Genomic DNA, 25,157 nt, shown 5'->3' on the forward strand with positions numbered 1-25,157 from the left:
ATTACTGATGGCACTAATTGAGTGGTAAATGCATGATAAGTTCTAGTGGTTGGATACCATGGCTATATGCATTCATGGGGAAAAAAAAGAATGCAGGAATTTAACTCTGAATTAAACAATAAAGTTTTATACAAAGCTTTTAATTGAAACCATCTCTTTCTAAAAGATGAGTTATAACTCATACAAAAATTTTGAATTTGAGCTAGAAATTACTGAGAAAGATTCTATGGCTTGTCTCAAACAGGAGTGAGGACTAAATGAGCAATGGTCTGCTGCAATTTGAAAACATCCTTTTTTATGTAATAGTCTAGTGAACAGTTATTAGTTTGTGTCTAAGGCAATGGTGCTTCTTCTTACAAGATACTCTGTAGGCATAAATCTCGTGTATGTGTAAGGTTCTGGTCTTTACCTGAAGCTGGTAGGACCCGGTTATTTGTGTAAGGGATTTTTTAGAAGAGGATGTTTAATTTACTAAAGAAGCAAAATCTTACTGTCTCCAAACACCGATGGAGTTACAGGTGGCTTTATTTGGTGGAGTGTGGGAACTCAGCCACTTTACAGAAATGCAAGTCTTCATATTTGTGATATGTATATGCATATAACATACATCAGATGAATTCCACAAATTGTTTTTGTATTGTTCAACTGAAACTTGGAAAAAATGTATATGACTTAAGTTCTTTTTGCAGGTACTAAGTCTTTGAACAGTTCTTGTTTTCAGGTGCTATGGACGACACAGAAAAAGTGGATAACAACTCTTGTAATGATGGGGTTCTACTCAGAATGGGCCTCAATGATAACAAAGCTGGAATGCAAGGTTTGGATAAAGAGAAAATCAATAAAATCATCATGGAGGCTACCAAGGTTGGTTTGTTTACTTTTTTTCTAGTGCTCTATCTGTTATACAGCGTCAAAAGGCCGCCTACTTTACTTCCCCAAGTTTTCTCCCTCACCTGTGCAAAAGGAGGGCAGCTTCTCAGTAGAAATCAATGTCTGGGGAGGAAGGAGTGGGACTGTGGGTTAGGGTACCATGTCAAGATTGTTTTCATCCACCGGGTTGATGGAAGAAGTGAACTGAATAGGTCCTTAAATGCTCTCTTTATTACCTGAGGCAGTAAATATGTAGCATTGCATCATGCTGAGGCTTCCTTAGGCCTCTTGCTTTGCCTCTTTCCATTCCTTTTGACCACCCCATCTTTAATCAGCGAAGCAGATCTATGTCTGTCTGTCACCTTAACCTGAGTGGTAAGGTTATAGTACTCTTCCAGTAGAATTCCTGTGTGCTTACTGTCTGTCTTGTCTTTTCCCTCATGGCATTCAAGGAGAGGTGCCCAGAAAGGTGTAGCTTTGGTACCAAGGAGCCACAGAGGAGGCTAGAAATCCACAAGGCATCAAAATATTAGTCCTCTCACTCATTCTTGGAGGGTCTTCACATAGAGCTGTATGGCAATAACACTTTATTTGAGCTGCCTCTTGTTTTTCTTACTTTTCCTTGCACAAATATGTATTTCATTTGGTGTCACTATGGCCCTAGGTGATTTACTTGTCTTGACTGCTATTACTCCGTGGTAAACTTTGATGGGGAAGAAAAAAATCGTGTTACAAACAGTTGTTCTATGGCAAACTTTTTTTTGCTTGTGTTTTCACTATTTTGATGATATTTGTATGATACCAAGACTAATTAATCAGATGTTTCTTCTCATTTGTGCATTGTTTCTTCAAAGCTTAGTGCTTTGTCAAACCTATTCCTAATAATGGCATTTGGAGAATTTATTCTTGCAGAACAGCTGCTGTTTCATCTCCTGTTTTGAGACAGAATGAGGTGTAAGATGGGCTTTCAAAACTGAAGATGTACAGTCTTCTATCTGTTAGAATATATTTATATGAAATAAAGCAAGAGAAAATAACACCAGGGTAACTCCAGAAGTCTGAAAAGAAGCTCTGTTTTTTTAAAAAAATTTATTCCGTTTTCAGTCCTTTCAGAATCACACCTACACACGCTACCCATGGCTGTATTGCAACAAGATCCTGTAACATTTCGACTATGCAGCTATGAAATACTGCAAGAGTTACTTTAAAAAAAAAAAAAAAAAAAAAAAAAAAAGCTTAGTAACAGTCTTAAATATTGAGCTGATTGCCACACTAACACTTTAGTACTGACTTCTTTCAACCAGACTCAAAAAGCGGTATTTGTTTGCAAGGGGGAGAAAAGATGAAATGCATGCCTGATAGCAAAAGAAAACGTGCCCTAATGTCTTCTAATCAGAGGTTTCCCCTAAGCAATGAGACATGATGTGTTATAATCCTTCCACTAATCCTTTTTATCATTACCATAAAAGTGGATATTTCTACTTTTCATATAAATGCCTGGTTCTTGCTAAATTTTTGGCCTCAGTACCATTGTTTGGTAGTCAAAGACTTTGAACTGAAAATTTGTCCACTTTCCATTTTTATCAGCTGGCATAAGAAAAGATATTACCTCTTCCTACAAGAGTTGTTTCTCTTATAAGCTAAGTAGATGATGTGTGAAAAAAATTTATTTCCCAGCTTTGAATTCTCTACTTTTCCATTTCAGGCTATGCCCTCTTTTCTTTGTTATAAGTCAGGAAGGGAAGTCACAGTACACCTTCTCTATGCCATTGTCATCCTTGTATACTTTACTTTTGTCTCCTTTTATTCATTCCTTTTCTTGAAGAAGCAATTACGAACTTGCAGATGAGAGGGCTTTTTCATGCCCATTTGCTTCTTATTATCTTTTTCCAAGTAGCTTCTATTTCTGCATTATCCTTCAAGAATAAATGGTTAGTAAAGTATTCAGCATTCTAAGTGGATTTGACTTTTATGATGTCATTGTTTATTTCCATATGGATTCAACTGTTTGGAAATGTGGTGAAACAATTATTTTGTTTTATACCCACTATCTTGAGGATAATGCAAAGAACAGTTTGACATTTATTTACCATTAGTAGTTGTTTTCTGTAAGCATAACAAGTTTTCTGAATAGTCTCCCAAACTCTGAGTGGATCTGAGAGGGAAGAATATTAAATTTGTCATTTGAGAAGACATATGAAAAGCACCATTGGTCTCTTTCGTTTCAGTTGTATAAAAATCGAAAATATTAGAAAACCTTACAGTGTTTTAAGTTGTCTGTATTTAAAGATTAAATTTGATCATTCTAAGTATTTTTAAATGATTCTTATTAAAATGCTTAATTTAAAGTATAGAGATGTTTTACTATTTAGTTGTTCATAGGAAAAGGCAAATGAATGAAAACCTTAGTGTTTTTGCAATTTTCTTGCAGGGTTCCAGATTTTATGAAAACGAACTTAAAAAAGATAAGCAAGTTAACCAACGAATTGAAAAAATGATGCAGCTAAAAGAGAAGATTACGAGCCAACAGCTCTTGAAAGCACAGCTGCAGGTACTACTTTTGTAAAGACTTTTAAGAGTAATTGGAGAATAATAAATATTTCAGTGTGTTCTACACTAAATTCTGGTGCTGAGCAGAATGCTAACCAGCATTTTGGTGTTAGTCATGCAAGTAAAAGTCTACACAATGTTTTGGTGATATAAGCTTATAAACTTGCTGGAAGAAAGTTAAATATATTTAAAAATGAATCTGAAATGTTTTCGATATGCAAAAAATGAAGCAAAGTAATTCCTGTTCTTTTAAGTCTGAACAATTTAAAATGATATCATTGTGGTTTATGAAAAGTTTTATTAAATACTTTGTTAGTAAGTATCATAGCAATCTGTAGTTTACTGCTATATATTTAGTATATGTATATTTGTATTAAGTGGCCTACAATGGGATGGGAGGGGGTCAGAGTTGTCAGCTCTTCTGTAGGTAATTTATTCCTTCTTTATGGTAATTAATGACAAAATCATCACGGCAAGCAGTCATAAGAAATACAACTACAGCTGAACTAGAATGATGAAGAGAATATTTCTCTTCGAATGCTACAATGATAGATAACAGTATCCTAAATAGTACTGGGTATCAAAGCTTGTTAAAAGAAAACTGCAATACTAAGGTTCTACACTAAGCATTCTTAAGCACAACAGAATTCAAGTTGGCTGTACAGGCTTAATTTGTTTCCTTTGTTTGTACTGTGATTCAGTCCTTAATTACATGGTTGTATGCATTTTTTCCCTAACGGGATTCCTGCTTCATTCAGTGCAGTGTGAACAGTGTTCACTAAATGAGCAATTATTCAATATTTACCCTCGTCCTCATTGTTCAATGGGTGGCCCCAAGCCATGTTTCTTATACACTAGTCTAATCCAGTTTTGAGTGCAGAATTACTGACTTCCTCACAGGCTTTACTCTGTTGTACACCACACAGTGTGAGTTCTTTAAAAAATTCTCTCAATACTCCAGCAAAGTGAAATGATATTCTTATTTTGCAGATGAAGCAAATAAAGATTAAATGCATCCATTAATTTGTGATGCTGCTATGAGGCTTACAGGTCCTGAGTTTCATTGTACGATCTTCATTTGTATATTACAGATCTGCAAATCGCTTCCATAAATCAGTCAGTGTCTCAAATTGGGGCCCAGAAAAGCTCACAGTTACTGTTTATCTTCAAAAAGTTTGTTATAAGCTCACATGCCTCAACTGTTTCTGTTCATCCTTAACATGAATCGGTTAGGAAGTCTCTGCCTGTCAGTTTTTTGACTTTTCTGTGGTAACATCATTTAACCATGAAATCCATACTTCCATTTTCAGCCTTCTTCACTACAGAACTCTCTTTTTACAGAGAATATAGTCTTTCTTATAAAATGAATGAAACAGGTCCTATAAAAATTAGTGTATGATTGTGTAATTTAAGAATGTATGGTATATACATGAAAGCTAACAATTTGAATTGCTTAGACAACCTAAATGCTGTCTTCTTCTGAACTTGATTCTTTGATCTTGCAACTCTAATTGTCTTTTCTTTTGATTTTTTTAATGAAACTTAATTCATTTAAAAAAAATACAAAAGAGTGAAATTCTTTGCCCTACTGAAACCTACATTTCAAGGCTTAGGTTTGAAATCTATACGCCACTTGCTCAAATAGTGGTCTCCAGTGGAGTAACTGCTATATCAGCTGCCATCCTGCATGGGAACAATCATTAGAGGGTGATGAGAATCGCACTTTTTTGCGGGTTCAGATTTCAGATCTTTGCTGGCAACCGAGCTATAAAACATTTGGAAATATTGCACTTGGTTCCATCGTTTGTAGGCAGATGTACTGTGGTCTGTGATTTTTATGTTGCCCTCGTATCTTCATCCCAAGTTCTGACCCTTTTGCTCCCTCCCCTCCTTCCTTTCAATCTATCCTATCCTAAATCTTTCACTCTTTGTCTCACATGCCCAGATGACCATCAGTCTTTCCAAAGCAGTCCTTGTCTTTACCCCAGGGGGCCTCATCTAAGTCCCCGTCTCCTGGTCCAGCTGGCCTTTCTCTCTTGCTGTCTAGGATCCTAAATGCCTCCCCCTCTTCATGTCACTTACCCTTCAGATATTCTTCCCCAGAGTATTTTCTCCACCCTCAATGTTTGAAGTGTGGTTTGTCCTTTAAGTATGTGATTTGTGTTGTTTAATCAGCTTCTCTAGGTTTCTTAGGTATAGGTTCAAGTCTCATTGTGATCTTACCTTCTTTATTGTTCCTGTCTGTCAAATTCTTTAAATATTCCTCTTTTCAGTACTACCTTCTAATGCACCGTGAGAGAATTTGTTCTTTTCCTGAAGTTTCTAAGTGAGAGATGTTCTGGAAGTAAAAAGGTATCCATATATCTGCTTCCATTAATTCTACAAATTCTTTTCTTCAGATCAAATCTTCCTGGTTTGTAAGATGGTTAGAGGCAGAGATATGACTTCTTAAGTTGGCAGTTAATGCAAATGCTGTAATGTAAATACAAACTAACCAAAAACGCTATGCAATTATTGGATTTGTTGGACAAAATCCTGGTTGCATGTCGGAAACAGTGACGTAAACAAAACAAAATCTGCAACATAATGCTCTTTTTCTCAATACCGGGGTGTGTGTATGCCAAGATATCTTTGGTGGTATTTTAGGAAACCTAAATAATTAGGTTATCTGTTAATATCTGTTGATATTTTTACCATTTTCTTTAAAAAGCCCTCTTTGCAGAAGGGCACTTAGCACCACTGGTTTTGTAAATATTGGCTATTAGAAGGTACTTGTAAATCTTTTAAAAGCTGCCGTTTCCTTGTTAGAATATTTTTTTCTTTTTCTTTTCTTCTTTTAATAAACTGAAAGGTAAAAGATAGTTAAGAGTTTTCCTAACGAATGTCATTGCCTTATTATAAGGGAAAGTTTGTGTGTGTGCACGCGTGCGTGTGTACACACTGTATAGTATCATGTAATTCTTTATTTTTGAGAAGTTATCTGTGACAGATTTAGAGTTGTCTTACTACATAGAGTACAATTGCTTGAGCTGCAGCAGTAGTTAATAATACTTTAAAACATATCTCACTGCTACCAGATTTGCAAACTGTTCTACTGACGTTTGCTATTTTTATACATAGGGATTTTAGCCCAGATTTTTCCTCTGTAAATAATTACTATGATCTTACTAAGCAGTATCAGTGTTTGGTCTCTCTTCACCCTGTCGGATGCTTTTATGAATATAAAAGAGATGTTGTATAAATTTTTTATATCTTTGACAAAGTAATATTTTAATGCAATTTAATATAGAAAACTTACATTTTTACATCATGGGATAAGAAATAATGCCAGGTTTCACTTCAGATCGTCTGAAAATAGCTACAAGCAAAATTAAACTTCTCAATAATAAGACTTATCAGCCTGACTTGCCTCTAAGAAACTATTCCGTAACTTTCTTCATCTTACTAGAGAAATACAGATGCATACGACTCTTAGAGTGAGTCTGGGTGTATTTGTTTTGGCATATTACTTTTTTTTTTTTCTGTTGAGAAGTTATATTTTTATATTTCTGATCAGTTTAATGTAATTTTACTTTTTTTCTTTGGAAGGATATGTTAGCTAATCAATAAGTATCATTTTAGACATACATTTGGGAAGAAAAAGCAAAAAAAAAGAAGTCTGTTATAAATATGATAAACCAAAATAAAGATTAAGTTATATAACTAGAGAAGCAAGAGACAGTATTCTTGAAAGTAATTAAGCAATTCAAATTTGAGAGTAACCTGCAAATGACTTGTAAAATATAGTATTTAAAAAAAAAAAACAAAGACATTCTTTTGTGGATGATAGTGAGTTAACCCTTGCTTCGTTAATAGTATAATGAAAATAAGCTTAGTCCAGAAGGATTTAAATGCAACAATCTGTCCTTTTTCTGTATATTGAATCAGGTAACTTCTCTGCGATTTCTTTGGTTGCTGTTTGAATGGATTATCTGTAACACTTTCCCTTGAGCCCTAAATCTGTCCAAACCATTTTGCCCAGCCTAGTAACCTCAGGGAGCATACGCTGTTCTTCTTTATGGAATAGCCTAATTTGAGGACCTGTTCTAGCCTTTCACGCCTCAAAACAACTTGGAGCAAACCAGAAAAAAGGGGTTAGTAAATCATTACTCAGGTGCAACACTCATAGCCACCTATCTTTGTTCAAGTGTCTTCATCTCTAAGGATGTTTCTTTGGATTAGGTTTTTATTTTTTTATCAAGCAGCTCTGTTGAGGGGGGGAAAAAGAGAAACTGTGTTTAAGTAACTGTGCAAATTGCACACAAGTATTCCTCTTCAGGACCCAGTGCAATCTAGCCAGAGACACTTCTGCACTGGTACCTTGATGTCATGTGTCATGTTTCATTACTTGTATTTCTTGAGCTCTATGATGCCTGAAGCTCACTGATTTTTTTTTTTCCAACAGCAACAGCCTTTTGTTGTGCAGATAGAGGTTAGCGTAGTCATCAGTGTGGTTAGATGATGGTAGTTTGAAAGCACTTCCTTTATTCTTTTTCTTTTTTTTTTTCTTTGAGATTTTCTTCTCTTGCTTCCAGAATGGTGTGTGGTATTGACCACATACTTGTCTTAAATGAATAAATTAAAAATCTTAAAAATTACCTGTTAAGTGAGGCAGTCATGCTTACTAATGAAACTCACCATGCATACCTCATTGATATTTGAAAAATACTTCAGAAACATGAAGAAAATGTTTTGTGGCAAGGACTGTGTGCCTGGCCTCTGCCTTGGACCATGGTAGAGCTGATCAAGCAGAGTACTGCTCATTCTACAAAGAGATGCAGCTTGTTGAGGGAAGAAGATACGTCTTTAACATACAAGAGAAACTCACTGCTTTCCATGTATGGGCGTCTTGTCAAAGTCAGCTTGCAGTTTTGCTAGCAATCAGCCTTATAGGATATGTATTCTTATAGTGAATATTGAGGAATATTAAGAAGGGATTAACAGTAGCTTACTAAGCAGGACAGGGACCTATTTGTTTCTGAGACCTACTTATTCCAGACAGGACAAGATAGATGGATCTGCCCTTTGAGCTGTTGGTCTCCTCTTTACCTGTCTAAGCCAATTTTCTGAAGTGTGATGGCTTCAGTTAGGAGTGTTGGAAACTTACACTCTATTAGCTTGTTTTTTTTAATAACCTGTGTCATGTTAGCTAAAGCTGTGTCTTCAATGGATTTTAGCAGGCTTCTGTCTGAATGAGGTGATGTACCCGCCCCCCCCCCCCCTCCCCCAGCTGTCCAGTTTCTAAGGGAAGCTGCAGACCTTGGATGTGTGTAAAACACTCTGAACTTACAAGGCCACGCAATCAGTTTCCTGCCTTCCTCCCTCTTCCTGACTCTCGTACAGCTTATCCAGAAAAAGGTGAAAGGACAAATTATTTCAGGTAAACAAATCTGTAACTGTATTTTCTTCAGTGCTAAACTTATCCTAACTCAGTAAACCTCTAGAAGGAACCTCCGTACGTTCAACCAAAACTCATTCCACATTGATAGTGTTTGTGAGAAATGTTTTAAGTCAATGACACTTGCACAGATTTTTACTGAACATTGCACCATTATTGAAGCCTCCTTGACTGATGCAAACATTTACATGGAAGAACTTTGTTTTACTGTATTTTTTCTTTTAATTCATTTTTAGTTCAAGATTCTAACACTTAGATGTTTTTGACAGGGAACTTTCTGAAATGGCATACATACATGCAGTTCTTAAAAGAAGAATAGGTTGCTAAGTTATACAGTCATGGCAGTTCTTAAAGACCAGAAGAATTCAAATGTAACAATCTGTATGTGTACGTTCTATTGTTTTCTCTCTGTTTCGCTAGAAAATCTAGTGCAAGCAGGAGTCTGATAGTGAAGGGACTGAGGGTTAAAGGAAGAGGCCGTACTCATTTTTGTCACCACTTAGGAAGATGAGGGTATTCATGTAATAGCAGCATTCTAACAGATACAGCCAATCAAGATTTGGTGCTTGTGTGTCTTGACGTTTCATGCATCTGAAGTGGGATACAGATTTGTTCAGCATATCACAAGGGCCTCAGTGTAGATACAATGCTTTTAAAGATATCTAGTAAAAAGAATTTGTATATCAGTACGTATCAAATATAAATGGTGAATGGCTATACATGAATAAACAAAACAGATTTTTTTTTTTATTTTTTGGAACTTTTGCTGCAGTAGTGTTCTCTCAGAGAATGAGTTGCGTCAGAAAGTGGTGTTTTGGGGTTTTTTGTTTTTTTTGTTTTTTTGTTTTTTAAATGTATGCCAGAGTTTTTAGGACCATCTGTACTAATGCAGTTCTGCCAGGTTAATAGGTTTTTAATTATTGGTTGTATACACTGTTCAGGTGGACAAACTTGTGATGGAACTGGAACAGAGCCGTAACCTTAGCTGTACTATTGTACACATTGACATGGATGCCTTCTATGCAGCTGTAGAAATGCGAGACAATCCAGAGCTAAAGGAAAAACCTATAGCAGTGGGATCAATGAGTATGTTGGTAAGGCCAAACATCAAGCTAGTACAGAAAGTGATTACATGAATCTGAAGAATAATAAGATGTATGATAACATAACATAATGTTACTGTTATAAAGAGAATTTTTACTGAGCATGTGGGGAAAAAATAAGAATAGAGGAAACATCTATTCTTAGACTATGTAAGTTTGGATTGTATTTTTCAGTGAAATGTAGTGATCAAAGTTTAAAAGTTTAGACAGACTGACAGGGGGGAAAAACTTGTATATTAACCCTTGGCTTCATCAGTCCTTTCTGTGTGGAGCTTTGTGGTTAGGGCTTGATTGCTGAACACTAAACCTATATCTTCTCTCCTAAGTCCACCTCAAATTACCATGCTAGGAGATTTGGTGTACGTGCAGCCATGCCTGGGTTTATTGCTAAGAAGCTATGCCCACATCTAACTATAGTGCCATTAAACTTTGAAAAATATGGCAAAGTGAGTAAAGAGGTAAGTCTGAAAGAAGCACTCTCTAACCAAAAGTCAATGTACTTTGTTTTAGACTTTATGAATATGTGAGTTTTAGATAACATGAAAAGTGGTAGTTTAAATGTTAAACTCTTCAGTGACGTGGCTTTCAATATGAATTAAATAGAACATTGCGCTTTTTGGCAAGGAGGCCAAAAAGCATTACATTCATCCATACTGCAATTTTAATGAAGTCAGTAGTGATGCTGATAGAGGTTTTCAAAACTGTATAATGAACTAGTAATACTAATTGAACCATATTATACTCCTCTTCAGAACCATAGAGCAGAATCTGATTATTAGGAAGCTGCAACTATGTATGAAACTTGGAGATAATTATTTTGTACAAAGCATAATAATCATATGCAGTGCTAATTATTGGAAAGAGAAGCAAGGTACATTAGTGAGTTCAAAATGAAGATAGATTTGTTTTAAAAGGAGGGACTTAAAATGAAGTGCGAACAGGGAGGAAAGAAATTACACCTTGCTCCAAGGGAAGTGATTTTGCTTAGCACCAGGAGAAATACTTAGAATATACACAATCATGTTTAAAAAAAGAAAGACTGTGTGTTTTGTAGATCTTAAATCAAGCTCATGCATGGTACAAGTCCATTGGCTTCAGTAAAATTATGCCAAGATCCCTTTTTTAAAGCCTGCACTTCTTCACATGGATAAAAATAAGCTAATTACTAATTTTGATTGATTTTAATTTTGCTCACTTCTGTTTTAAGTAAATATATAAAAGTATTTCAGAGTTCAGGCTTTGAACTTGTTAGGCATCTCAGATTACGTGATATGTATTTCATTTGTTATTTTAGATAAAAGTGTTAAAGGTGCAGATTTATTGGTTTTATATTTATACTTTTCTCTTGGGATTTGGACTGAAAATATTTCAACATGTTTCATTTTGTCATTGAAAGTTGTACAGTGAATCCTGTCTTTAATCAGTTTCGGAAAGGTAAAGTACATGTGACCAAACATGACCACTTGTTTTAAGATGTTGCCTTTTGGGAGGATGCAGCTATCATTAAAGAATTTCTGATAAGTTTTGCCTGTGGTCCTGAACAATGCTCTAGATTATTCCCAAACCGTTGGTTATTACTTTTGTTTGAATGTAACTAAAAACCTAGTTTTTTCTTAAATTGCCTGCCTGATGCACCGTGCAAGGAGAAAGCCCCCTCAGATCATGTGCTCATTCCAAAGTTCTAGTGAGTTCCCAGATGCCCAGTGTTGCTCATGAGATTACTGCAGGGTCTCTGAACCTAGCATCTGTGGGGTCTTTATACACTGATCTTAGTGACTTCTAAGTAAACAGTGTTGCTCAAAACCTGTTTTACTTATTACTGATATCTTGCTACTTGTGAGAATCAATACTATAAATCTTCATTGACAATAAATTATTTGTTCTATAAATATCTTAAGTATTCCTTGGTCATCTCAAAGCTTCAGAGCGCATTTGTTCACCTGAAAATTGTGTGTTAAGATCTGCTGTTACAGCAAAAAGGCTTTAAACATTCACTATGTATTTATCAAGGTTAGAGAAATTTTGGCTGAATATGATCCCAATTTTATGCCTATGGGCCTAGATGAAGCCTATCTGAATATAACAGAGTACTTGGAGGAAAGACTGAACTGGCCTGAAGATAATAGAAGGTACTTCTTCAACACAGAAAGCACTACAGAAAATGGTAAGCTAATTATTCTGTTTTCGTGCACATGATGTACACATCAAATAAACTGCACCAATTTAAAAGTACAAGTACTTCAATATAAGTTCTTGGATAATTTGTACTCCCTTACATTCTGTGCCTCTGATTTTTGTATAGGTTATGCATTAACTTTCCCTACTACTCACCCATGCATAAAAGCTGTGCTGCTGATGAATCAGAGTTGGGGGGAATGTGCTTCTTTTTTTTTTTAAACTTGTGAATGATTACATTTGATAAATGGTGCTAGGTTTGTTAATCCCAGTCCAAAGTTTTAGATATGTATTTTGCCTTTACAACTCAACATGTTAATTGTGCAAGTGAAGAGTAATAACCTTATGACTTAAAAAGGTGTAGAGTTAATAAATGCATTGTTCTAAAGGTTATTGATATTTTGAAAGGATGTTTCCTAGTAGTATAGTAAGTCTTGCATAGCAGAAACATGAGAAATTATCTTGCAAAGACAGTGTGCCTAAGCTCTATTAATATGACTATTTTACAAGACTAAAAATGTATAAAGAAAGTGAGCCTTACAAGAGTGCAGTAGTGATTAAAATATGACTGCATTTCATTTGGCTCTAGAAGATGTAGTTAGAACCACCCCCACAGCTATATGCACAGTTGGGAATAATAAAAAAGGAGGAGTCATGCTAATGTTTGATGCACAAACCAAAACAATTATATTCTCAGTATTCAAAAATGATTGAAATAGCCTTTGAAATAGCCAAGAGGATAACAAAGGATACACTATACTGAAAAGCATTAGTAGAACAAAAAGAAATAAACTGACATTGTCTTTACAAAATAAGTGTCACTTGTGTAGTCACATGTCTGTCTTTTCGTGCTTTTTTCAAGTCTGTGTTCTTTTGAAACACAAGCAAACAGTCAGAATGTGAAGCTGTAATAGCAAAGTGTTTGTAGAGTCGGACACAAGGCTGCTGATTTTACAGTTCTGTGATGATCGCAGGTACAAATAAGCTCCCCAAGTTGGCTATTCTAGAACCAGATATTCTAGAACCTTAATTTGCTTGGAGAACATTGAAAAAAACTTCGGCAAAGGATTTCTACTACAGAAAAAGGGAGCCTCTGTCCTTTACTCTAATATGAAACAAAAATAATGCCAAAACCTTGACATTCTTCTGCTGTTACAGCAAAAGGGTTTAAACCTTGATTTTTTCTGGAAGTTAAGTCCCATCTCCTAGCCAATTCTTCTAATCTAAAGGCAAGCTCAAATTGTATTAAGAACAAAGCAGTTATGGCTCCCCTTTCTTAAAACAAAAAAGCAATGCAATTAGGTAAATAATTATATACTCTTTTTTATTCAAACAGAAAAAGTGAAATTGCTGTTGAACTCTTTTCAGTCACTGCAGAAGACAGTCAATGAAACATGCATTGTATGTAGATGGATTAATCGTGAATTCTTTTAAAACATAGGTAAACAGGATATAAATATGTCTGCCAAATTCAGTTTAAACGAAGATGCATTCTCTTCTTCACCACTACTGTTTGAAGACAACACATCTCTGACAGATGACCACCCTGAACAAAGAGGTCCGTCAGCGGTGAATTCGGTTGTCTTTGGAAATTCTGCAGAGGAAGTCGTGAAGGAAATTCGCTTTAGGATTGAACAGAAAACTAGACTGACTGCTAGTGCAGGTATTCAGACACACATGAATGATAATGCTTTGTATTTCCATGGTGTCTTCCACGCAGAAATCTCAGAGGGCATTGCAAGTATAAGAAATCAGTATTGCCACAGCATTCTCGTGCTGCATAGTAGTATGCCCTGTTTGTAGGTCTGTAAAGACTGACTTTCAGGTCTCAAAAAATGTTATAGGAATCAAACCCAGTTGTGTGTGTGTGTGTATGTATATATATATATATTTTTTTTTTTTATATATATATAAAAGTTTTCTTAGTATTTGCAATGGCTTACGGTATTAGCAAAAAGAATGATCTAACTTTTTATTTCTTTCTTTTTGAAATAGAAGTAACATGGAAGAATGACTAGAGGGCTCAGGTGCTAGTCTTAACACTGATGATACTTATTTTAGTGCCTCACATAGATTGTTTTTGTAAGCTTGTGGTCATGGAGAAATCTGTTGCTGGCTGCTGTTAGTTTGAATAGCAGATCTATATAGTTAGCTGTAGTCTAATGCTTCTCCACGTTGTTCCTTGATTATGCCAATATGAACATTCATTAAAATGTTGCTTCTCTGAGAAGTGTCAAAGTTAACAAACTATTTTCTAGCTTTTTAATATTTCTCTTTCAAATTTTAGGGTTTTTTTAAACTTTGTGCAATCTACCTGTAAGTCTCAACTAATCTGATGATGTCTGGATTAAGTCCTTAGAAAAGAATAAATTCCTAGCCACTTAGTTTGGATGCTGTCCTTGTGGCTTTGTGATCCAGGTCAGTGAGTCATCAGGGAGTGCTGAGCTTTATGAAGCAGGTGTGGAAGAATGGGCAGCTATTCTAGTAGCTAGTCAGGGAAATGAGTAGTAGGCAGGGAAGTGTCAAGTGTAAGCAGAGGTAAAGGAACAGCTAACAGAAAAAGGCAGGATGAGACCACACATATATCATGGGTGATAGCAAAATAATAATTTTGTTCCAGTGAGGTTTTATCTTCCTAAGGATGAGTTACTGTTTAGAAAACAGGCATAGCTCTCATAAGTGCATGTGGGATTTTATGCCCAAAAATGAAAACCAGAAAGTGAAAAACACTGATAAGTAGTAACAAATAGAGTTATTTCTACCATCTTGACTAATAAATTACAGCAATAATTTATTAACAAATCAAAAGTTAGATCACTTTGACTGTAGAGCAGAATAATTCTATTTGTCTGTTGCTAACCAATTCCAGAGTTTATTTATAAAAACTTACTTTGATGGAAAAGAGCAAAGCCCTCTCCCCACCAGAAAGCATCAGTGAAATATATATCTCTTTTTAATACTAAATAACTACATAGTAGTGGTAGTCCACAGAATAATTTAGTTGGGTACATTTTGTCAAAATTAATTTAGTCCTTTTGCTGAATTGTGATTAGGAAATATCTCCTTTAGATTAGACTTTATTATAACTGTTGTAAACATTTCCTTTTCTCTTACTGTAATTACCACCATCATAAAATTGTTCAGTCATGTAACTGATGTTATTTTTAAACACATCGTATTTAACCCCTAATGACTGATTAGTGTTGTGTTACCCTGATTATCTCAAAATAGTAGGTACACTTCAGCTGGTGCATCGATTATATTTAAGCTGCCATATGTACTTTAAGTTTTTGCATGTCTACTACAAACATTTCTGCAGAATTATAACAAATCTAGTTATCATCAGTTATCCCCTGTCTTTTGTTTATGTTTGGTCTTTGCCAAATGCATAGGTTACTCTTGCATGTTTAGATCTTGGACAACTGAAAGTAAAGATTGTCTTGTATTTTAGATAAAGTATGTTTATTGTTTTGTTTGTTTGTTTTTAAGGAATAGCTCCAAATACAATGTTAGCAAAGATGTGCAGTGATCATAATAAACCTAATGGGCAATACAGAATTACACCTGAGAGACAAGCCGTGCTAGACTTCGTGAAAGATTTGCCCATTAGGAAGGTAAGAGATACCATGATGTTTACTACTATACAATCATGTATGTTTTTTATGCTCTAAAAGCAAGATTTTTACTGAAGAAATACACCTTTTTTAGGTAATCTGCCCAGTAGTGATTGATTTAAATTGTCTAGATATTGAATCTACAAACGGGAAGTTTCCAGCTTACTGATACTTACTCTTTTTCAGGTGCCAGGTATAGGAAAAGTAACAGAGAAGATGTTAAAAGCCCTTGGAATTGTGACTTGCTCAGAACTTTACCAGCAGAGGGCACTGCTTTCTCTTCTTTTTTCTGAAACATCTTGGCATAATTTCTTGGGTGTCTCACTTGGTTTGGGCTCAACACATTTGGAAAAGTATGTTTTAGGGTTTTTTTTAATGCATTTACAGTTTGCTGAACGCTTTCTTGTGTGTGTTGCATACTATGCATTTTACTGTCAAACCCAACAAATACGCAAATTTGTCTCATTTAATATATATATTTTTTAATAGTTTTGGGGCTATGCTTGTGTTGTTAGTATACTTACAGGTAAGATAAAAAAACTTTGGCTTTTTAATATTTGGCCGTTATGTGTAACAGCCATGTCTAATATGTGAAATCCAAAAAGTCCATCGGACAAGCTGCGCCTAAGTGTATACCAAGAAATTAAGTTAGTATTGTTTAAGATAACCTCATAATTACTAAAATAACTAATGAGAAATGAGTTATTTATCCTAAGCAAAGATCCTAAGAGCAACAGTTGTTGCTCTTTATTATATAATTCTAACATTCACGTTGATGTCTGATCTTCATACTTCTATTGGAAGTAACTTCAATTCTTTGTCTCCCTTCATGTTTATGTGTGTATTAAATAACATAAATAACAATTTGTGAATTTCCTGGACTTAGAACTGAAGATTTTTTATATCCTTCTTCCTGTCTGTTCCTTGAAGGTCATACTATTGGAGTATCAGAATGGGTTTTAGCCTCCTGTTTGGAAGGGGGGAAATGATTCGTACTAGTGAATACATCTTTTCAATAATATGCATCACTTCTAAGACTGCCCTGAACACAATTGTGCAACTCTGTTGTGTTCTTAAACAAACAAAAATCTTGCTGTCTTAAGTAACCAAGAGTCCTAATTAAGGATTCTGAGTCCTTTCTTTTGAGTATTCCCTCCTCAAATACTGCTTCCAGGTAGCTCTCAAAAGTGCTGAAATTCTATTTAAAAGTAATTTGAGACTTTGGTCTGATTTCATTAGGAGTTAGGTTCCAAAGTGTCTGAAGTACTTCAGAAAAACCTATTCCATATTATTTCTATTACTTCTCTGACAAGGGTTGATCTTCCATTTTTCATTCAACTGCAAAATAATATATAGAGTTAGCATTTTGTAGGCCACTAATGTATTACCACAAATCTTATGGGTTTTTCTCTTCCTTTTCAGAAGTTTTAACTTGAAACAAAATATGCAGAAAGGTTGACTTTGTAAAGGTGACTTGCCACGAGATAAAACAGGGTTGTCCAAATATTTGTTTCTGTTCTGATAATGCAACCTTACATGATTCTTTAAAAATCAGTGTGTTCTCTTCCTTTGTTTACCCTGTTTAGGTGTTGTCTAGTCTGGGAAATCTCATAGTATGTTTAAAAAACAATAGAAGCATTTCAAAAAATGAAGGGGAAAATGTTTTTAATTGTATTGGCTAAGAAATTGATTTTTATTTGCACCAACTTGATTTTGGTCATTTTTAAAGTGGAGAAAGCAAGCCTGTAACATATCAGCATCTGATTCATCAGTAAATGTTTCATCTTACGGTCATTGTCTTTGACCAGCTTCTTTTAGGAAAATGTGAGCATACCAAATTTGTTATTTCTTGTACTTATAAACAGAAAAAAATTAAAAAGAAAATCTGGGGAATCCTTTTATAAAGAAGAATTGTTAAGGGATGCTCAGTTAAAAGAACAAAACAAATATGAGGAAAAAAACCTATTCATCCTCTTTAAAAAGGGTGATAGTCTAAGAAAGAAAGCAAACTAATCCCTCAGATGAATCCCTCGGAAAAGAATCCTAAACATTCATAGTATGTTTAGGATTTTTATCAAAGTACTTCACAGTATATAGCTTGATAAGACAGTATAGGATTTGTAATTTGTTTTTGTTAGCTTTGTTTTTAACTCAGCAGACTCCTAATAATGGAGAAGGTTGAGTAATTTTACAAACTTTAAATTTTTATTGACATCCGTGACTATTCTACGACTCTGCTTCATCTATAGTAGATTAAGCTTTATGAAGAAATATAGTTTCCTTTTTGCACTCTCTTTAAACTTGATATACAAGATTTGTAGAAAAAGCTAATATCCAGACTATGGGAAGGGTTGCTGTTACTTATTAAGACACAGTTGTTTGACTCAGAGTTTCTTAAAAAGACAGTAATTCTAAATAAAGTGAGTATATAAAATATTTTTTCTTTTTAAAGGGATGGAGAAAGAAAAAGTATGAGCACTGAAAGGTATGCCTTTAATCACTAATCCTACTTAATCACTAAACCTACTTAATACCAACTAGTGTAAAGTTTTTCTAGTCAAATAACTTTACCATGTATCTGCTTGTGTTAAAAAGCTAATTGCACATTCAGTGAGTTCACTACATCAGATTATCAAATTTAATTCCGATTTTTTTTCCTTCAGAATTTTATGGAGTTACTCCTGTCTATTTATCTGTTCTGTTTTTTCATTATCTGCTTCTCCTAGTGCCTTTAATGCATCAAAATGGTCTTTAAGCCATAATATACAATGGGAATATAAGGATTTGAATATTTTGTATGTTCTAGTTTAATGTCTTTAATATGTTCCAGTTTTTTACTGTTGTTGTTCTGATTACATTCTAAAGGAATATCTGCAGTCCTAAGATCATAGAAAAGATTTCTAGAGAAACCTGAGAACTCCCATAGATAAGCTATTCCAGTGCTTTGTTGTCTTTGCAATTAGGATAAATCTGCTTAACTAGTATCTGATTTGGAGCACCCTTGCTGCAAGTTAAGTCCATTAAGTTAAGCCCTGGTTGACCTGAGGAACAGTTTCTTTCCTCCCTCTTTGCAAAACCTTTTTGTGTGTTTAAAGACTGTTATGTACCCCCCACCCCTGGTCTTTTCCATTTTACCACCTGATTTAATGAATACAGGACATCAGTATTCGTTTCTATGGATGACATATACTTTTCCGTATACAGTTGACAGATATATCTCATTGCCTCACAAAGGGCTTTATATCATGACAGACAACCTGGAAGTCTATATAGTTTTTTGGCATGTTTCTATTTTATGCCAAGGTAAGCGCATTATATGTGACTTCCTGTGATGAGTTTTGCCAAGATATTTTTCTGGGTTACCAGCCACTTTCTAATGTTTTTTCTTTCATGTCTTCTCTTTCTTTTCCCAGCCTATATTTTCCCAGTTTGCATAGTCCCAGTATAATCTCATGCTTGAGATCATAGCTACAACTTCACAAGCTTAGGCAATCTTCTTGAAAGTTTCCATGTCTTCTCCCCATTCTTGCTTAGTATCCTTCAATTTTTCAAAGAGAAATTGAGAAAAATCTGATGCCTTCTCTTCCCTGTTGTTGTTTCTTATCTGCTTCTTCTGATGCAACAGAATAGTTGTGGGCCGCCTAAGCAAGCCCTAGAAGGTTTGGTGCCACCAGAGCCGAGAAATACAGAGCTGTAGTCGTGTGCTAGTTTGGAGGCAGATGGATAATCTGGGTAGCCTCTTGTACCCTTCTGTCTTTCTTCCCTTCATCTCTCCTGCCTGAGAGAGATGGGTTTAGACCAGTGAGGTAGATGAGCTGCTAAATTATACAGTTAGTTGTATGGGGGGAAGAGATGGGCCTGCAACAACACCCTCTATCCTGCCCCTTTCAAAACTACTGTTTTTACAGCTTCCCAATTACTGCAGCATTGCCATGCTGCCAATCACTGCACCCTTGTGCAGTGTATACCACTAGCTGGATAATTTATAGCACTTTGATAATGTTATAGAACCCACAGTAGAATGTTCATCCTTAGTTATTTTGGCAACCTACAACCATTCTTAGGGGAATGCGAATCATAATAGGGGGTGACTTTTCAATACAGTCAGGTAAACCTGAATGTTACTTAGAGGTGTGATATCCACAAGTTTAGGGACCTCTTGTTCCTAAATACAAAGGCTAGCATGAAACAGTGGATCTGTGAGACCTTCCCAAAAGCACCTGGCAGACATCAGTTTTGCTACCAGCTTCCCTTAAAACCACTACTGGCTAAAGGTCACCTTTCCTCTCCAGTTATTACTGAAAGGCAGATATACACCGAAAAAGAAAAACTTGTAATTCCCCTGCTAAGGATCTCTTGGGAAGGCAGTAAGCAATATTTTTGGCAGAAAGCTAGTTTTTCCTCCTCTGAGGCTAGCCATAATTATCCTAGCTGGCAACCTTTTTCTTAGCATCTGCATTATTTATTTCTGCTACTTGGCTCAGAGATTGACTTTTTAATCCTTTCTTTCTTCTGATGTTACACAGCACTGTACAAAGGAGATCATATACAAATGACTTGGCTGGCTCCATGAATTCAGTTGGTGTTAGTATTCTCTCATGTAAATATTTAAGCATTAATGAGCTTAAATCTGATACATTTTCAAATACTGCATGAGAAGTTGAAATGCCAAATTATTTGGAGGGGGTTGCGATCTTTTTTTAAATACATGGGTGTAGATCTTTCTGTATAATATTCACGTTAATGTTCATTCTGCCTTTGAAGCCAACACTTAAATCCATACAACCTTCTTCTGATGTAGTTTTGTTCAAGTGTTAAAAAAATATTTTTTAGATAGCAGTCACTGAATAAATTTGAGGATTCATACTGAAAAAAATCTTATCTTTATCTTAGAACATTCAGTGAAATTAACATAGCAGAAGATCAGTACAGCTTGTGTCGAGAACTTTGTAGAGACCTGGCTCAAGAGTTACAGAAAGAGGGACTTAAGGTATTTATGTTACTCTCTATTTACTTGCAGAAAGACAACACTTGGCACTCAAGTTTAAGTGCAGTGTTAGCGTGAATGCTTTCAGCAGCATCTTACCCTGCATTCTGTCTTCGAAAGATTCCATTCTTTAACTTGCACATGATTTAGACAGACATGTGATTTTGCTCAGATGGCTGTTTAATAATATCTGTGAAAACTTAAACTAACTCACCAAGATATTTGGCATATAAGACATTTTTTGCTAGAAAGCAATGCTAATATACAAATAAAGCTGCAGAAAAGAGTGGAACCTGTGCTCTGGCCAACCATTTAATTCTGATGTGTTTAAAGGACTGTGTTCTGTCATGTATTGTATGGATGGATGGATCCAGTTGATAGCCTATAATGTAATTCTAAAAAGTTCATGTGTCCTACACTTGCTGAAAAGGTATTCATACCATTTAATGGTATGAACAGTCTCTGTAGTTCTTCTCCCCCAATTTCTGTTTATTCTTTGGAAAGAACAGTTCATATTTTCTATAGAGGTCTTCATGGTAAAGCAAGAAATAACATTCAAGACCTGAAAAAATTCTGTTTAGCCATCTTCAGCCATAAAAAGTTGTCCCCAAAGATAACAAGTAGAAAGGGAAATCATTGGCTGTGAAGGACAAAGGGAAAACTTTCAAAAGCACCGGAACAAACCATTTATTTACGTTTGGATGGACATGCTAAGTGACACAAATGGTTTTGAAAGTGTTGCCAAGGGATTTATATTTGAAAAAAAAGATTAGCAGAATACTAATTCTGAGAATTACTGTGTGGTTACTGAATTGCGTATGTGCATTTACGTGTACAGGTGCTATGTGTTGTTCTGATAGCACCATGCAGGAGGAAGTTTTCAGCAGACCCTTCATTGGATATCACCTAAGGATCCTTACTCATTTTCCCAGCAAGGTTGAGATAACTGGTGCTGAAAGTGCCCAGGTTGGGAAATATATTTGTGATAGGCAGGGAGAGAAGTTCTGGCTGCAGCCAGAGCATGAAATGTATTGACTATGCACTGTTGGCAGATGGTCTGCTGGGGACCATAGCCAAATGAACCAGTTTAGAGAATTTGGCTTTGACAGCAGTTTAGGAGCAAGTGCAGAATTTTACAGACAAGTCCTTGGCAATGCCCCTTGCCATACCCAAATAAGGGTAGAGTCTTGATTATGGCTTTAACGCCTTTATAGAAGCTACATGAGAATTGTTTCTGTGCCATGTGGTATACATTTAACTTTCTTTTGTAGGGTAAAACTGTTACCCTGAAGCTGAAGAATGTGAATTTTGAAGTAAAAACAAGAGCTTCAACTGTGCCATCTTCTGTTTCTACTGAGGAGGAAATATTTGCTGTCGCTAAAGACTTGTTAGGAACAGAAATTGATACTGTTTCTCCTCATCCTTTACGGATAAGACTTATGGGTATACTATTTTAAACTTCTTCCTTTTTAGAGTTAGAACTTACCGTGTATCAAGATAGTAGCCTGTGCTCTGAAGTAAAATTAGTCTAAATTGATTTATCCTTTTTCCATTACTCTGGTAGTTTTTGCAAAGTGGAGCAATTCTGGAGTGCTAAATAGTGACTCAGTATTGTTTCACTATCTGAGGTTGTATCTTTCCTACCATCTGTTACCCCCGGACCAATGTACAGGTCAGCATGAGAGCAAAAACTTAATGCATAGCAGTCTTTAATTCTGCTGCCTTAAAAGAGCATTTAAATCTGCTTTGTTCCACAGCAGCAACTAGCTTCTGTCTGTAACTGCTTTTAGAAACAAAAGCCTTAAATAAAAGTGCTTCTAACTTGAAGATGCTGTGTTTTGACAGAAGCTACCAGATTTCTTGCAGAAATAAATTGTATGTTTGGATTCTAAGATCCACATACTTCAAGTGATTATACATTTTTCTATTTGAACCATCCAATGATATATAAAACTTATTTGTTCTGTTAAAATATGCTGAAGGAAAAAATATTTTGATGGGAAAATTTCATGCAGAACTATCTTTCAGACTTCATTCTACATAACTATTAAGTTTATAGCCTCCCATTATAGTGCAATCAGTTAATACTTCATGGGTTCTGAAATTAATGATAGAATTGGGCAGGTCTTCAGGCGTGATAATACAGTTGTATGGATCTTGTGATCCGCTGTCAGCCTTTGCAGGTAGTATAGCTTCTCTTTAGAGTTCAGGTGCACTTTTATCGAGTGGTTGTATACCTGAGAAAGGTATTCATTAAGTACTAATATCAAAATTTCATAAAATCGGTATTATAAATTGCAACTTTTGTTTTTCATCATTAGGTGTACGAGTATCGGGATTTCTAAGTGAAGAAGAGAAGAAATACCAACAAAAAAGCATTAAAAGTTTTCTAAAATCAGGAAAAGATATCAGTTTTCTTAAGCTTGGGCCAGGGAAATCCAACCAAGAATACTGCACAGAAAATTCAGAAGCAACTCCCAGAGGGAGTTTTTTTGATAAAAAGCGAGCTGCAAGGCAACAAAACAGTGAGGATCTTCTTCTAAATGAAACAGTAGATAAGCAGCTCTTTTGTGATAGGAAATCATCCACAAATTTTGTGGAAGAAACGGACGAAGTCACAGCCATACAGAATTCTACTGTGTGTAAGATCTTCACCTGCCCTGTTTGTTTTGAGGAGCAAAGAAGCAGTAATTTGGAAGAGCTTAACAGACATATTGATGAGTGTCTTGCTGGGGGTCTTGTTAAAGATACTGTAGAAATATCAAAGAATGAGAATTCAAAAGAAAATACATTTAACTTTTTTCCATACTGTAAAAATGAAAATGTTGAGGTATGTCAGAACAATAAAACAGATCAGTTGGCAGGTACATGCCAGTCAGCAAGTACATCTGGCAACTCTGCTAGCAATAGCACAGAAAAATTATCTCAGATAGTAGTTGATAAACCTCGTGAAGAAAGACAGCCTAGCCAGCTCAGTGTTATGGCTAGAAATGTGTGTATAAAACAGTGTCTTCTTCCCAAAAGAATTCCTCTGGAGAGTACAGACCATCCTGAAAAGACTGAGAATACAGAAGAAACTAGTTCATCCTGTTTCTTTGAAGCCAAAGAAGACAATGTTCTTGTTTGTCCAGTTTGTAATTTAGAGCAGAAAACCACTAGTCTTATGTCATTTAATAGACATGTGGATATCTGCTTAAATAAAGGCATTATCCAGGAGCTGACAGAAAAAAATGATTGTCCTACTAAGACTTACGATACAGAAGATTCAAACAGAGTTGGTGAGTATGCACATTAAGATTTATTTGATTGTTCAAATTACTTATTTGTGTAATAAAAATAATTTGTTTATTGTATACTTTGAACTTTTCAGGGCTTTGAGATTGTTGCCACAAATTAATTTGAGTAAAGTCTGTGTAAAAGTAAATCGTTTTAAATAAAAATACCAAATTCCTTTCAATGACAAATTAGATTTATGAATGAGGTGGTAGTTACACAGTATATTTTCTTTTGTGGTGAAGGTGATGTAGGAATTACTACTCATTTCTGTCCAATCCCATGGTTGTTATCCCCCCAACCATGCTCAGAAAGATGTTTGTAAGGTCACTCTGAAATTTCTATCAGTGAAAATGTTTTTAACCTGGATCATTTCATTCAGATGACAGAAAAGTTCCATTAAGTAATGTGTTGGCAAAAACAAAGAGGTTGTGAACTAAAGCATAAAGGCAGGAACTTGCAAACCCTTTTTTTTTTTTCCACCAATAAATGTATCGCATAACTGCACTTGTAGCATGCCAAGCCAATAGCATATTTACTCAAGCGGCTTCTCTTTTTGGTGAAGAGTTAATTTGGGGGTTATGACAATGAAGAATTTTTTGACAAGATTAGAGGCCATGCATGGGTATTTTTGTAGCTGCTTAAAATGCCTTGTTTCTCATCTAGCTTGGGAGCTTAATAAGATAAAATTAAAATGCTAATGTGTTAAAATTATTAGAACACAGTTAAGACTTACAATATGAATCTTTTACAAGGAAAATTTTATAAGCAGTATTGTTGTTAGCTGTGCAGACAGGCTTTGTTTTAAATGAAAATCTTCCTGTTAGTAAAGATTCTTTTTCCCCTAAAGGATAAACAATTTAAAAACATAGTTTTCAATAACCAGCTTGAAAATCAACTACATTCTACTGAAATATTTATGGAAACTGCAATAGCGTTCAAATTAATCCCTTAAAATTCAATAACTAAAGGTTTCTGCTTTTTCTGTTTTAAATATGTTACTGTAACTGGCAGTGCTGAAACTGCAGATAATAAAATGTTACCTACTTCTTGAGAGAGATTGAGTTCAGATACGTCAGAAAAGAATGGGAAGGAAAAGCTTTACCTGGAACTATTCTTTTAAAAGTTTTGCTAGGCATGCGTTTTCC

At 35.2% G+C, this 25,157-nt stretch overlaps 1 protein-coding gene across 15 annotated transcripts in view; it reads left to right on the forward strand.

Annotated features, from left to right (window-relative positions):
* Positions 1–25,157, forward strand: part of LOC135323432 (DNA polymerase kappa-like) — a 37,248-nt gene that overhangs the window by 9,867 nt on the left and 2,224 nt on the right. For 10 of the 15 annotated variants that reach the window (XM_064500593.1, XM_064500595.1, XM_064500599.1 and 7 more), the window contains 12 exons: positions 709–864; positions 3,302–3,421; positions 9,799–9,951; positions 10,287–10,418; positions 11,971–12,124; positions 13,577–13,798; positions 15,625–15,749; positions 15,936–16,102; positions 18,202–18,234; positions 20,643–20,739; positions 22,008–22,179; positions 23,058–24,014. In XM_064500593.1, the coding sequence (XP_064356663.1) occupies positions 727–864; positions 3,302–3,421; positions 9,799–9,951; positions 10,287–10,418; positions 11,971–12,124; positions 13,577–13,798; positions 15,625–15,749; positions 15,936–16,102; positions 18,202–18,234; positions 20,643–20,739; positions 22,008–22,179; positions 23,058–24,014 (2,470 nt within the window). In that variant the 5' untranslated portion in view covers positions 709–726. Of the gene's footprint in view, positions 1–708; positions 865–3,301; positions 3,422–8,689; positions 8,840–9,798; positions 9,952–10,286; positions 10,419–11,970; positions 12,125–13,576; positions 13,799–15,624; positions 15,750–15,935; positions 16,103–18,201; positions 18,235–20,642; positions 20,740–22,007; positions 22,180–23,057; positions 24,015–25,157 lie in introns of those variants that run through there. The other 5 variants (XM_064500596.1, XM_064500598.1, XM_064500604.1 and 2 more) reach the window with 2 other exon arrangements.

Source organism: Dromaius novaehollandiae, chromosome W (assembly GCF_036370855.1).
Source record: "Dromaius novaehollandiae isolate bDroNov1 chromosome W, bDroNov1.hap1, whole genome shotgun sequence".
Lineage (NCBI taxonomy): Eukaryota > Metazoa > Chordata > Aves > Casuariiformes > Dromaiidae > Dromaius > Dromaius novaehollandiae.